The 14,572-nt window shown below is 39.8% G+C and overlaps 1 protein-coding gene across 1 annotated transcript in view; it reads right to left on the bottom strand.

The window, feature by feature from the left end:
- Positions 1-1,825: 1,825 nt before the first annotated feature.
- Positions 1,826-14,572, bottom strand: part of TTC29 (tetratricopeptide repeat domain 29) — a 249,786-nt gene continuing 237,039 nt past the window's right edge. The window contains exons 10-12 of the mRNA XM_088827845.1: positions 2,391-2,460; positions 1,933-2,044; positions 1,826-1,849 (exon numbers count right to left, since the gene is read on the bottom strand). Of these exons, the coding sequence (XP_088683971.1) occupies positions 1,826-1,849; positions 1,933-2,044; positions 2,391-2,460 (206 nt within the window). The remainder of the gene's footprint in view (positions 1,850-1,932; positions 2,045-2,390; positions 2,461-14,572) is intronic.

Genomic DNA, 14,572 nt, shown 5'->3' with positions numbered 1-14,572 from the left:
TCTGTGGTATGTATGTAAGGGGCAGGGGGAGAAGCGATAAATATCAATTAGTAACAATGTTGATATAATACATTCCTTGAAAAATATCTGAGCAAAGTAACTTCAGAAAGAAGGCATTTAAAACTTTTCAACTTAATGGAAGTGATGGTCATTTCTTTTTCTAGAGACTCCCTATATTTCACCTTTAAAGGAGACTCTTGAAAGAACCAGAAATGTCTTCTACATTTCTATATATACTATCATTCCTGTGCAGACACTGTCACTGCCCTATGAGAGGAAAGGAAGGTCCCTAGAAGGGAAGAAATAAAGGAAGAGAATAAAGATAAAGGGTCCTTTAAAAATTATATCCGCACATATCTACCCCAGGATATTATCAATGTTAACCTAAAATGTGGAAGCACAAAAATACTTGTTTTTTGTAACCTGGGATACATTTTTTTTTTTTTTTTACCACTTTCAGGGATTCTTATGAGAAAGTATGAAACGTTGAAAAGGCATGATGATATTGTACCAGTTTTTTAAAGAAGAACCTGAAAGCTCAAGTAATTGTGGTACATTATGGAATGCTGTATTTTAGGTGCTGTCATTTTGATAAAAAAGGAATTAGAGACCATTGTAAATACTTATACCTTCTCAGTGAGTGGTCCTCGCTGCATTATTTATGGAAGGGCCTTTTACAGGTAAGAACTAGCATTTGATGCGATTGTGATTTGCATCTGTAATCATAAGAGCTTGATTTTGTTTTCAGTTTCACAAATGAAAATGACTCAAATTGAAATTTAAGGAGAAACCACCAAAGAAACCTTTTGATTAAATCTATCAGAAGGGAGAGCAGTGTGGCTGTTTAGCATTTGATTGTAAATTCTAGTTTCTGCTGACCTTCCCGACAGGCTTATATTTCATACATCTAGTGTCCTGAAGTGTTTTCAAAAATGTGGGAATTAGAAATATTCCCACATTACTTTCCAAACATCTTTTTAAAGGATCTTAAAATTAGTTTAAGAAGACACTCTGGCAAAAGGTTGCTATTACAGAAATGGTTTTAGAGGGTAAAAACAAGCATCTGTTATTTGGATTTAGAACTTCAAACTAGAATTGTTCTTCTAAAGCAAATAAAAGTTTTCTCCTAGTCAGTCTTTTTAAACAGAGTGAGATGAGATGGTGTATTTGTAAAGAAAATGCCTAAGGAAACACTTAACACTATGGTAACAGAATCATTTTGGTCTTTAATAGTTTTTATTGTTAAAACAATAAAATGTACTATACATTATATATAGTCATGTATGTGGAAAAATTTTAACCAATTATGTATAAAAAGTAAAATTATTCTCACTTTCCCAGGTAAAGCAAACTATTGGAGCAGTAGTTATCAATATGGTAGTCTCTATTGCTTATAATCCTTTTATGTATATTAAAAAGGTTCTCTGGAATTTCAATAAATCTTTACCCACCTTTATTCAGCATAGATTTCCTTAAGCTTAAAATGATTTTCTCATTAGACGCAACCAAATTTTGATTCTAAAGTAGCACTATTTCTTGTAGGATAATGGATAAGAGGAAAATTTTACAGTTTAGCTTATGGATAATTATTGGTATTCCTAAGCATTTGAGATAAATTTATTTTTCAAGAATTTAAATGTTTTAGACTAAATTTGTAGTAAATTGTAATACAAATTCCAATAAAAACGTAGTCATAGTTTTGTTATAACCCTATCTTTATTATAATTCTATCTGTATTGTTTGTAACATACTCCTGTAACAGGTATCGAAGAGTGAGGTGGTATGGTAAATTTCTTCTTCCTTTGTTGCTGAATCAAAAGCTGGTTTAAGTGTCATTTTTTTTGATTACCTGAAAATATGAAATAAAACATGATATTTTATATTGGGCTAGAAAGTTAAACACACACACACACTTGCCACATTATAATTGACCTTGAACAACACGAGTTTGAACTTTGGGAGTCCACTTATATGCAGACTTTTTTCAGCAGTAAATGCTGCAGTACTATACAATTGCTGGCTGGTTGAATCTGCAGATGCAGAGCTGAGGGTATGGAGGAAACAAGTATATGAGGGCTGACTATAGGTTACACGGATACTTTCCACTGCGTGAGGAGGGTTAGCACCCCTGACCTCCATGTTGTTCAAGGACTGACTGCATTTTGTATTCTGTAATTTTTAGACATAGCGGAAAAGATTTAAAGTACTTAACCTTATGTAAAGTACATTTGTGATTTTTTTTAAAAAATGGTGTTTCAGTATTATCTATTACTTATCAAGTGTTAGATGAAGTTACTTTTTCTGTGTGTTTGGAGAATTAAATTGTATTAATATTTAGTATCTTGTATAACGTGGCTACTTAATTAAAAGTTTAACTTGATTTATCATACTCACTGGATTCCTCTTCCGAAAACTCTGAGGTGTGATATAAACTTTCCATTGTGGATCTTCTAAGCTCTTCTAAAGAAAAAAGATGTATACATTTAAAGTTTTATCTCAAATACAGTTACAGTTCTTTTGAGTTTGAACCTGGAAATCCCTTTTCAGGGGTATCTGATGTCTCAGACAGTAAAGAAACTGCCTGCAATGCAGGAGACCCAGGTTTGATCTTTGGGTTACGAAGATCTCCTGGAGAAGAGAATGGCAACCCACTCCAGTATTCTTGCTTGGAGAATCCCTTGGACAGAGGAGCTTGGCAGGCTACAATCCATGGGGTCGCAAAGAACTGAGGGATTAACACAACACAACAACTTTTACCCTTATCAACTGTGTGTAGTGTAATGTTATACAAACACAGCTGTTATGTATCACTTGCGTTAAAAGGGCAGATAATACTGGTCAAAGATGGCCACGATGATATCTCCCACTCTGCATGTTCCTTAGAAGTATGACCTTGCCATTCCCCCTTCAAGAGGTAGAATCCACTTTCCCTCCTGCTGAAACTGAGCTAGGCTCAGGACTCTTTTATAATCAATAGCATGTGGAGGAAGTGACTGCATGACTTCTGAAGCTCGATCAGAAAAAGCTATGCTGCTTCCATTCGATCCCCTTAGGATGCTTTCTTTGGAGGAAGCCAGTTGCCACATAAGAAATCCTACCACCCTGAGACTGCCGTCCTGCAAGGCCATATATAGATGCACCAGTTGACAGTCCCAGATGACCTTCTAACCATCCCACCAAAGCTCCAGTCAGTTAGTAAATCCACGCATCTGTCAGTTGAGTACCATCACTAGGTAACCTCAACTGATGTCCAGCCAAGCCATATTGGAATTCCTAACCCACAGAATTCTTGTGATATATGAAACAGCAACCGGAATAGCCACTGTTTGGGGATCAGATGACTCGTTAAACAAAAACTGAGAAGGACAATTAATTTAGAGACCGATATAAAGCATCCAAATAAATAAGACTTAGGAAACTTAGACATGAATAGATACGCTAATTTGTTACTTAACCTTCTAATCTGCCCTTCTACTTTTGACTTGAATGCACTGGGATGTATCTAATAAGATGCCCTTCATCCTTCCTGATGACAGGGGTCCATGTCCCCCTTCATTTCCTGCATTCTACTTTTCATAAGGTTTGGCACATTTCATATTTGGTCCCTATCTCTCACTTACCACAACTCCTGAAATATTTCCACTGTATTATCACTTTATTTTCTGAGATCTCTTTACCTTTCTTGCTCTGACAGAAACCTGGCTGTCCTCTGAGGATACTGCCAGCCCAGAACCCCTTTTACTTTTTCTTTTCCTTGGTCCTCTTCCTCCTGGACTTGGAGACGGGCAGCTGGCCTCCTCCCTATGATTCCCTTTCAGGGCACGTGCCTTCCCTTCTCTTCCTGAAACTCGCATCGTCAGTTACAGACTCGATTGTTGTGATCTAACTGCAGCTGCAGTATCCTCAGTTCATTGGATCATTGGCTTATTGCCACTTTCCGACTACTTCCTTAATTTAGCAATTTAAATGTTCGTGTAGGAGACTCTTTCACCTTGGATCTCAATTCCTTGAGCTCTGCTCTTTTAGACTGTGTCTTTGCCTTATTGCAGCCACCAGTTCCCATGCTCATCCTCTTTGTCACTACCAGTAACTGCAGGCCCCCTTCCATTTCCTGCATGAAACTAGCTGACTACCAGCTTTTATCCTTTCTAGATCACTGCCTCTATTACCCCACCACCGGCAATTCTCCAACCCTCCTGGGGTTTCCAGTTCTATCATCCTCTCTGTTGTGATTCCCTCTTTCCCTTCTTCGTACCATTTAAATCCCACGGTCTTTCACCTTCTTGCATAAACGCTGACTCCCTTACCCTTTTCTCACTTTGTTGTACTCACTTGACAAAACTGTCAGTTCAGTTCAGTCGCTCAGTCATGTCCGACTCTTTGCAACCCCATGAATCACAGCATGCCAGGCCTCCCTGTCCATCACCAACTCCTGGAGTTCACTCAAACTCATGTCCATCGAGTCGATGATGCCATCCAGCCATCTCATCCTCTGTCGTCCCCTTCTCCTCCCGCCCCCAATCCCTCCCAGCATCAGAGTCTTTTCCAGTGAGTCAGCTCGTCGTCGCATGAGGTGGCCAAAGTATTGGAGTTTACCCTAGGTAAATCCAACATTCTGCCTGTTCCTGTCCTGAAGCATAAGGCTCAGCTGAAAAAACATACAAGAGGGTTTCACTTTAAATTCATGGTCACAGACATTAGGGGGAACCCTTAACGGCTTCCCAGGTGGCATAGTGGTAAAGAATCTGCCCGCCAATACAGGAGACGCATGATATGCAGGCTCAATCCCTGGATTGGGGAGATCCCCGGGAGTAGAAAATGGCAACTTGGTCCAGTATTCTTGCTTGGAGAATTCCATGGACAAAGGAGCCTGGTAGGCTACAGTCCATGGGGTCTCCAAGAGTTGGACAAGACTGACCCTGCATGCATGTCATGTCATGAATATGTTCAGGCTGTCCTATTAAATGTTTCTAAGTCCACTCATTCTTCCATTTTCCTAGATGAATTACTCTTTTTTTTCCTCATTTTCCAAAACCTACAACTCTCCATATGCATCCTAATTCTTATCTGATGATTTATTTTCCATTTTCATAGAGGAAATAAAACATAGTAGGAAAAAGCTTCTACAAGCTCTGTGTCAAGAGTTATTCTCTTAATTCTGTTCTGTGTGTTTCATGTCCCCATGCGCCTATCTCAGGCCAACCCCTCTGCTTCTTCACTAGATCTCATTCTCTCTTGAATACACAAGACATGGCTCCAGTAATTCCTTCTGCCTTTCACTCATCAGTTTTTTTGTACTCGACTAAATCTGCCCCATCAGCATATACACATTTGGTTGGATAAGTTCTCATCAATGAGTGTGGACAGAATGATACAAACTGCTTCTGGGTCTGAGCATTAGGCAATGGGCATTCATTTCTCCTTAAACTTTCTATTTTCTCAATCTTGAACATGGAAAATTATGATTTGGTTCTGACCATGCAGATGATAATGACATCCAAGTCAGTGGTTCTCAACTGGATGATTTTTCTCCACAGGGAAGATTGGGAAACATCTGCAGACATTTTTGTTGTTAAAACTGGTAGGTGGAAGTGCAATTGGCTTCTAGTGTGTAGAGACTAAGGATGCTGCTAAATATCTTACAATGCTCACGACAGTCATACCATTCTCCCCAACAAAAAAATTATTCAGCTCAAAATTTTAATAGTGCAATATTGAGAAACCCTGCCCTGGAGGATGGTGGAGCAATAAGACAGAAGGTCATGACCTTTTGAATGCCTGTGGGACTACCTTGTAAATGTAGACAGCTCACTTCAGAATTAGGGAAGAAACAAACTTCCATATACTTAAGCTACTGTACCTTTGGGACTCTTTGTAATAGAAGCTTAGCCTTTACTTTAACTAATATATTCCATCACTCTTTGAAGTAAAGAACTACCTTGGGCTTCCCAGTTGAATATTTTCAATGCATCACAATATAGAGAACCATCCAGACATCCTAATGCCTGTTTTATACTATCTAATGTCTTCAATTCAGCATTCCCTTTGGTTTGGCAGGGTGTAACAATATTTCTTAAACTGGAGAAATTGTTCCTGGACTTTCCAACTTTAAAATTATAGCTGGTTGGTCTCAAATAATTGTTTAACATTCATTTCCCAGGTGTTGAGCCAAGGTGATTTTTATTGCAAAATATTTCCAAGTAGATTCTCTGAGAAGAATAACTGTATCTACAGCTTTTCTTTTACTCAACTTGGGTCACAATTTCTGGTTTAAATAAAAAACATTCACACTTGCTGTGTTGTTCTTCAGTCACTCAGTCATGTCCGGCTCTTTCTGACCCTAGGGACTGCAGCACACCAGGCTTCCCCGTCCTTCACCATCTCTTGGAGCTTGCTCAAACTCACGTCCATTGAGTTGGTGATGCCATCCAACCATCTTGTCCCCTGTCATCCCCTTTTCCTCCTGCCTTCAGTTTTTCGCAGTTTCAGGGTCTTTGCTAATAAGTCAGCTCTTCGCATCAGGTGGCCAAAGTATTGGAGCTTCAGCTTAAGCATCAGTCCTTCCAATAAATATTCAGGATTGATTTCCTTGAGGATTGACTGGTTTGATCTTCTTGTAGCCCAATGGACTCTCGAGAGTCTTCTCCAACACCACAGCTCAAAAGCATCAACTCTTTAGTGCTCAGCCTTCTTTATGATCCAACACTCCCTTCTTTATGATCCACGCATGACTACTGGAAAAACCATAGCTTTGACTATATAGACCTTTGCTGGCAAAGTAATGTCTCTGCTTTTGGTTGGTTACATTGCCTAGGTTGGTCATAACTTTTCTTCCAAGGAGCAAGCATCTTTTAATTTTATGGCTGCAGTCACCATCTGCAGAGATTTTGGAGCCCAAGAAAATAAGTCTGTTACTATTTCCATTGTTTCCCCAACTATTTACCATGAAGTGATGGGACCAGATGCCATGATCATCATTTTTTGAATGCTGAGTTTTAAGCCAGCTTTTTCACTCTCCTCTTTCACTTTCATCAAGAGGCTCTTTAGTTCCTCTTCACTTTTTGCCATTAGGATGGTGTCATCTTCATGTCTGAGGTTATTGATATTTCTCCTGGCAATCTTGATTCCAGCTTGCACTTCATCCAGCCCAGCATTTTGCATGATGTACTCTGCATATAAGTTAAAAAAGCAGGGTGACAACGTATAGCCTTGGTGTACTCCTTTCCCAATTTGAAACCAGTCTGTTGTTCCATGACCAGTTCTTAACTGTTCCCTCTTGACCTGCATACAGGTTTCTCAGGAGGCAGGTCAAGTGGTCTGGATTTCCTATCTCTTTTAGAATTTTCTACAGTTTGCTGTGATCCACACAGATAAAGGCTTTACAATAGTCCATGAAGCAGAAGTAGATGTTTTTCTGGAATTCTTTTGATTTTTTTCTATGGCCCAACAGATATTGGCAATTTGATCTCTGGTTCCTTTGCCTTTTCTAAATCCAGCTTGAACATCTGGAAGTTCTTGCTTCAAGTACTGTTGAAGCCTAGCTTGGAAAATTTTGAGCATTACTTTGCTAGTGTGTGAAACGAGTGCAATTGTGTGGTAGTTTGAACATTCTTTGGCATTGCCTTTCTTTGGGATTGGAATGAAAAGTGACCTTTTCCAGTCCTGTGGCCACTGCTGAGTTTTCCAAATTTGCTGGCATATTGAGTGCAGCACTTTCACAGCATCATCTTTCAGGATTTGAAATAGCTCAACTGGAATTGTATCACCTCCACTAGCTTTGTTCGTAGTGATGCTTTCTAAGGCCCACTTGACTTCACCTTCCAGGATGTCTGGCTCTAGGTGAGTGATCACACCATTGTGATTATCCGGGTTGTGAAGATCTTTTTTGTACAGTTCTTCTGTGTATTCTTGCCACCTCTTCTTAATATCTTCTGCTTCTTAGGTCCATACCATTTCTGTCCTTTATTGTTCCCATCTTTGCATGGAATGTTCCCTTGGTATCTCTCATTTTCTTGAAGAGATCTCTAGTCTTTCCCATTCTGATGTTTTCCTCTTTCTCTTTGCACTGTTCACTTAGGAAGGCTTTCTTTTTTTTTTAAATCTCTGCTTGCTATTCTTTGGAACTCTGCATTCAGATGGATATATCTTTCCTTTTCTCCTTTGCCTTTTCTTATTTTCTTTTCTCAGCTATTTATAAGGCCTCCTAGACAACCATTTTGCCTTTTTGCATTTATTTTTCTTGGGATGGTTTTGATCATGGCCTCTTGTACAATGAACCTCCATCCATAGTTCTTCAGGCACTCTATCAGATCTAATCTCTTGAATCTATTTGTCATTTCCACTGGATAATCATAAGGGATTTAATTTAGGTCATATATGAATGGTCTAATGGTTTCCCCCACTTTCTTCACTTTAAGGAGTTCATGATCTGAGCCACAGTCAGCTCCTGGTCTTGTTTTTGTTGACTGTATAGAGCTTCTCCATCTTCGGCTGCAAAGAATATAATCAATCTGATTTCAGTGTTGACCATCTGGTGATATCTATGTGTAGAGTCATTTCTTGTATTGTAGGAAGAGGGTGTTTGCTATGATCAGTGTGTTCTTTTGGCAAAATTCTGTTAGCTTTTGCCCTGCTTCATTTTGTACTCCAAGACCAAACTTGCCTGTTACTTCACGTATCTCTTGACTTTTGCATTCCAGTCCCCTATGTTGAAAGGGACATCTTTTTTCTCACTGTTGTAGGAAACCTTAACAAAGGTTAACTTACATAAAGGAACATTTGAAGTTATCATTCAGGTGTGTGGAGATTTCTGTTCACTTGCAAAAAGGTGAGTATCATGGGACAGTTGACTCTTGGTTCCATCTTGCAAAAGCACTCAATTTGATTCCTAACCTAGTTTTCCTGCTGTAGGTCTGACTTAAGGTATGATTTGAGATGTTTGATCTGTAGGTCTTCAAGGAAGCTGGAAGATTAGGACCCATATCACTCCAGCAAGGGAGACCAGAAACAGTGAAAACTTGAGAGTGTGGTATTTGCTTACACCGCTTACCATTTCAATAGAAACAGGTATCTCCTTGTTGATAATAGTGAAAGTAAAAGTCTTAGTCGTGTCCAACTCTTTGAGACCCCATGGATTGTAGCCCGCCAGGCTCCTCTGTCCCTGGAATTCTCCAAGCGAGAATACTGGAGTGGGTTGCTGTTCCCTTCTCCATAGGATCTACCCCACCCAGGAATCAAACCTGGGTCTCCTGCATTGCATGCAGATTCTTTACCATCTGAGCCAAAGACTCTCAAAGCATAGATTCCCATAAGTGGGGAAGAAAAGGATCTGATTTCACCAGCTTTTAGCTTAACCTTCTACCAAAGAGCAATAGAATAAGTCAACGATGCTGAATTGCAATAAACCTACAATCCCATTCCTTTACACGAAGACAATGGCATATAATTTTCATATATACAGTATGATACACAAATGAGGTTTTTAAAATGCTATCTGTAAGTGAGTATAAATTGAAATGGAAAAGATGTTACCTGGGAGTTCTGTGGCTGAAAAGGTGAATGAAATTTTATCATTTTGTCATGCAAAACATCTTTAGTGGCCTTACTAGAAAAGGGTAAATAATAACTCATATGTAAAGGTTGTGTCAGAGTTTATAGACTAGACCCCTGGTAATGGATTCAACCTTTCCACAACAAATCAAAAGTATTGTTGTATGCTCACATGAATATACAGCAGTCATTACCTTAAATTTAAAACTCACTATAAGCAGCAAACACATTGAGCAGGATATGAAGGCTGTATTGTATCAGTGTGGTCTGCAGAGAATTTCTTCATAAGGTTTTTGCCTTGTTGAAATATGTGTTGCAGTTCAAAGCTAAAGGGATTACTTCTGAATAGTCATCACAGAGGTTGATTACGTTCGTATATTATATTTAGCTGGACCCTGCAGGCTATTACTCCATCAGGTCTGCTGGTCCTGCTATTGTCAAAAAGTTGATCACCTCATGTTAAAAGACTGTGCTTTCTGTTGACCTTATCAAAATGTCTCAAAGGTTTTTGTTAAAAAATAAAATTCAGATTGTGTTTTATGAAAATGATTAAGAATAAATACCATGTATGAAAACTGCTCGCATCTTCTGGGTGATTGTAGCATTATGGCATTGTTAATGAGAAGCTTATGTTTTACTTTTGCATTGCAGCACAATTCACTTAAAGCCATGGATTCAATTCTAGTAGAAACAGCTCTTTTTCATGCCGAGAGTAGAGTCTCAGAAACTGATTTCCAAAAAAATGGAGAAGTCACTATCCTTGCCCCATGTATTCAGAGCATATAGAATTAACACCATGGAAGTAAGCCCAGTATATCAGCATTAATACAGTAGTACATCTACAATGGCCTATTACAATGTGGTTTTAAAAGGTAAGTGAACTGAGAACAGAGTCAGTTCAGTTCAGTTCAGTCGCTCAGTCGTGTCCAACTCTCCGCGACCCCATGAATCACATGGAGAACAGAGTACATACACTGACATTTGTCATTCACACTTGATAATCAGAAAATCACTTTAAATAAATTAAAATTTAACTGCTTATCCTCTAGACAGCATTATATCATTTCAATTCAGTTAATCACAACAGTAAAAATATTTTAAAGAAGCGAGTTGAATATATATATATACTTATAATCCTGAGTCCAATTGCCAATATAGGGCATATTTTAATAAACTTGACTTTTAGCCTATGTCATTAGGAATGAGCTACAGATTAAGTAACAAAATGAAATTAGATCTTGGACGAAGATATTGACAGGGATGGTTTTATTATTTAAAATAACCTATATAAAATTTTCACTAGAATCACATTACAAAAGCTTTCCTTTGGGAACCAAGATGATTTTGAAGCTATCGCAACTGAACTGCTCATCCCTGAATTATTATTCCCAGGAGTGGTGATGGGTTGGCACAGACTCTTATGTCCTTTTGGGCGTGGTCCTCCTTGTCACTGATGGTGTGTAAAACGGCTGGTCAGAGATACAGCCTGTGAGCCTGGAGCGCAGCCAGACACACATTATGGCCTCATTAGCACTGTTTTCTCATCGACTGACCTCTTCAGCAAGGGAAAGCTTCCTAATATTCCTTGTACTCACTCGCCTTTAGCCACCTCACTTGATACTCACAGTGGAGGAGGAGTGGGTATCAGTCAGGAGGAAGCAGACGGCACATTCACCTGGGATTCTGAAGACATTAACGAAGGGGCTGTTAAGAGACAAGGGCATTAAATGCTGAAGAGGGTGTGGAGAGAAGGGAACCCTCTTACACTGGTGGTGGGAATGCAAACTCATCCAACCACTGTGGAGAACAGTGAGCTGCTGCTGCTAACTCGCATCAGTTGTGTCCGACTCTGTGCGACCCCATAGACGGCAGCCCACCAGGCTCCTCTGTCCCTGGGATTCTCCAGGCAAGAATACTGGAGTGGGTTGCCATTTCCTTCTCCAGGAGAACAATATGGAGATTCCTTAAAAAAACTAGAAATAAAACTACCATACAACCCAGAAATTCCACTACTGGTCATATACCCTGAGGAAACCAGAACTGAAAAACACATAGGTACCCCAGTGTTCACTGCAGCACTGCTTACAACAGATAGGACATGGAAGCATCTTAGATGTCCATCGGCAGGTGAATGGATAAGGAAGTTGTGGTGTATATACGCAGTGGAATATTACTCAGCTGTAAAAAGAAACTTATTTGAGTCAGTTCTAATGAGGTGGATGAACCTAGAACCTATTATACAGAGTTCTGAAGTAAGTCAGAACGAGAAAGACAAATATCACATATTAACACATATATATGGAATCTAGAAAGGTGGTACCGATGATCCTATGTGCAGGGCAGCAAAGGAGACACAGAGAACAGATTTTTGGACTCAGTGGAAGGAGAGGGTGGGATGCTTTGAGAGAATAGCATTGAAATATACACATTACCATAGGTAAAATATCCAGCGGAAGTTGGATATATGACACAGGGCATCCAGAGCCAGCGCTTTGTGACAGCTTGGAGGGCTGGGGGTGGAGGGAGGCGGGAGGGGGGTTCAGGAGGGAGGGGACAAATGTATGCCTATGGCTGATTCTTGTTGATATATCACAAAAACAATCACAATACTGTAATTATTCTCTAATTAAATTAAAAAGGAGAGAGAGACAAGAGCAGAACTTGAACAACAAGGGATGCTGAGGCACTCGGTGACTGGCAGTGGAAGGATGCTACGCCATTATCTTCCCCAGGCCAAGAGTAAAGGGGAAGAGGGGGGTGTTGCTGGACTTGGGAGTGAGGGATGAAAGTTTAGAACAGGGCTCACCCAGCCGAGCCCAGAAGCAGCGGCTGTGCTGTCACAGGTGTCAGAGCTGAGCTGAAGGCAGGGGTAAGTGAGTAACTCCTGACCTTTTTACCACCTAACCTCTGATCCCCGACTGATGACTCCTTTGGATAAATCCAAACTAGGAAGAGAGAAGGCAATGAAATTGTGAGATGCAGTCTGAAGTCAGCCTCTTGGGATACAGAGCAAAGTGTGAGAATGGATTTTGTGTGTGTGAGAGAAAGAAATTAATAATCACAAAGTGCAAATGTCACCAGTTTGGTCACATGAAGTATGGTTTAAGTGTCAACATCCGTGATGGTAGTATATGATTTGATGCTTCTTTTTTTCCTTGACTTTCTATCCCTTTTCTCTTTTTTTACCCCCATCCCTGTTTTTGGTAATACTGGTTTGTCATTCATGGAAGTTCTCATTTTATAGTCTATAACAATTCTGTGAACAAAAGTGTTACAGAGTTAATCCCACTTTACCACACAGACAAAACAAAAACAACAATGAAAACCAACCAAACAATCCCCACCCTTGACCAAAACAAAACAAAACCATCAGCATTTTCTTGGTAATACTTTCCTACTTTCTGTTAACAAGGTAATTTGTTCCATTTGTGTTTTGAGGCAGAAATCATGATGTGGTTATTCTATAACTGAAGAGTATAACAGTCAAGATATAACAAATTTTAAAGCAGGACACATCTTTTAAGTTTGGGTGGATTTGGTAGATGCTCTTAAACTGACCTGTGGTCTTTTATAATGCAGTTCTCAGTTCAGCTCAGTGCAGCCACTCGGTCGTGTCTGACTCTTTGAGACCCCATGGACTGCAGCACGCCAGGCCTCCCTGTCCATCACCAACTCCCGGAGTTCACTCAGATTCATGCCCATTGAGTTGGTGATGCCATCCAACCATCTCATCCTTTGTCGTCCCCTTCTCCTCCTGCCTTCAATCTTTCCCAGCATCAAGGTCTTTTCAAATCAGTCAGTTCCTTGCATCAGGTGGTCAAAGTACTGGAGTTTCAGCTTCATCAGTCCTTCCAGTGAATATTCAGGACTGATTTCCTTTAGGATGGACTGGTTGGATCTCCTCACAGTCCACAGGACTCTCAAGAATCTTCTCCAAAACCACAGTGCAAAAGCATCAATTCTTTGGCATACAACTTTCTTTATAGTCCAACTCTCACAACCATACACGACTACTGGAAAAACCATAGCCTTGACTAAATGGACCTTTGTTGGCAAAGTAATGTCTCTGCTTTTTAATATGTTGTCTAGGTTGGTCATAACTTTACTTCCAAGGAGCAAGCGTCTTTTAATTTCATGGCTGGAGTCACCATTGCGGTGATATTGGAACCCCCCCAAAAAAAGTCTGTCACTGTTTCTCCATCTATTTGCCATGAAGTGATGGGACTGGATGCCACGATCTTAGTTTTCTGAATGTTGAGCTTTAAGCCAACTTTTTAACTCTCCTTTCTCTTTCATCAAGAGGCTCCTTACTTCTTCAATTTTTGTCATAAGAGTGGTATCATCTGAGTATCTGAGGTTACTGATATTTCTCCTGGCAATCTTGATTCCAGCTTGTGCTTCTTCCAGCCCAGAGTTCCTCATGATGTACACTGCATGTAAGTTAAATAAGCAGGGTGACAACATACAGCCTTGATGTACTCCTTTCCTGATTTGGAACCAGTCTGTTGTTCCATGTCCAGTTCTAACTGTTGCTTCCTGACCTGCATACAGGTTTCTTAAGAGGCAGATCAGGTGGTCTGGTATTCTCATTTCTTTAAGAATTTTCCACAGTTTGTTGTGATCCACACAAAGACTTTGGCATTGTCAATAAAGCAGAAATAGATATTTTTTTGGAACTCTCTTGCTTTTTTGATAATTCAACAGATGTTGGCAATTTGATCTCTGGTTCCTTTGCCTTTTTTAAAACCAGCTTGAACATCTGGAAGTTCATGGTTCACGTATTGTTGAAGCCTGGCTTGGAGAATTTTGAGCATTGCTTTACTAGCTTGTGAGATGCATGCAATTGTGTGGCAGTTTGAACATTCTTTGACATTGCCTTTTTTTGGGATTGTAATGAAAAGTGACCTTTTCCAGTCCTGTGGCCACTGCTGCATTTTCCAAATTTGCTGACATATTGAGTGCAGCACTTTCACAGCATCATCTTTTAGGATTTGAAAGAGCTCAACTGGAATTCCCTCACCAC

This window comes from Moschus berezovskii, chromosome 19, assembly GCF_049115385.1.
Source record: "Moschus berezovskii isolate FMDL1 chromosome 19, NW_MosBer_1.0, whole genome shotgun sequence".
Taxonomy (NCBI): Eukaryota; Metazoa; Chordata; class Mammalia; order Artiodactyla; family Moschidae; genus Moschus; species Moschus berezovskii.
Note: the sequence above shows the minus strand (reverse complement) of the source record. Positions and strands in the feature narration are given on the sequence as shown.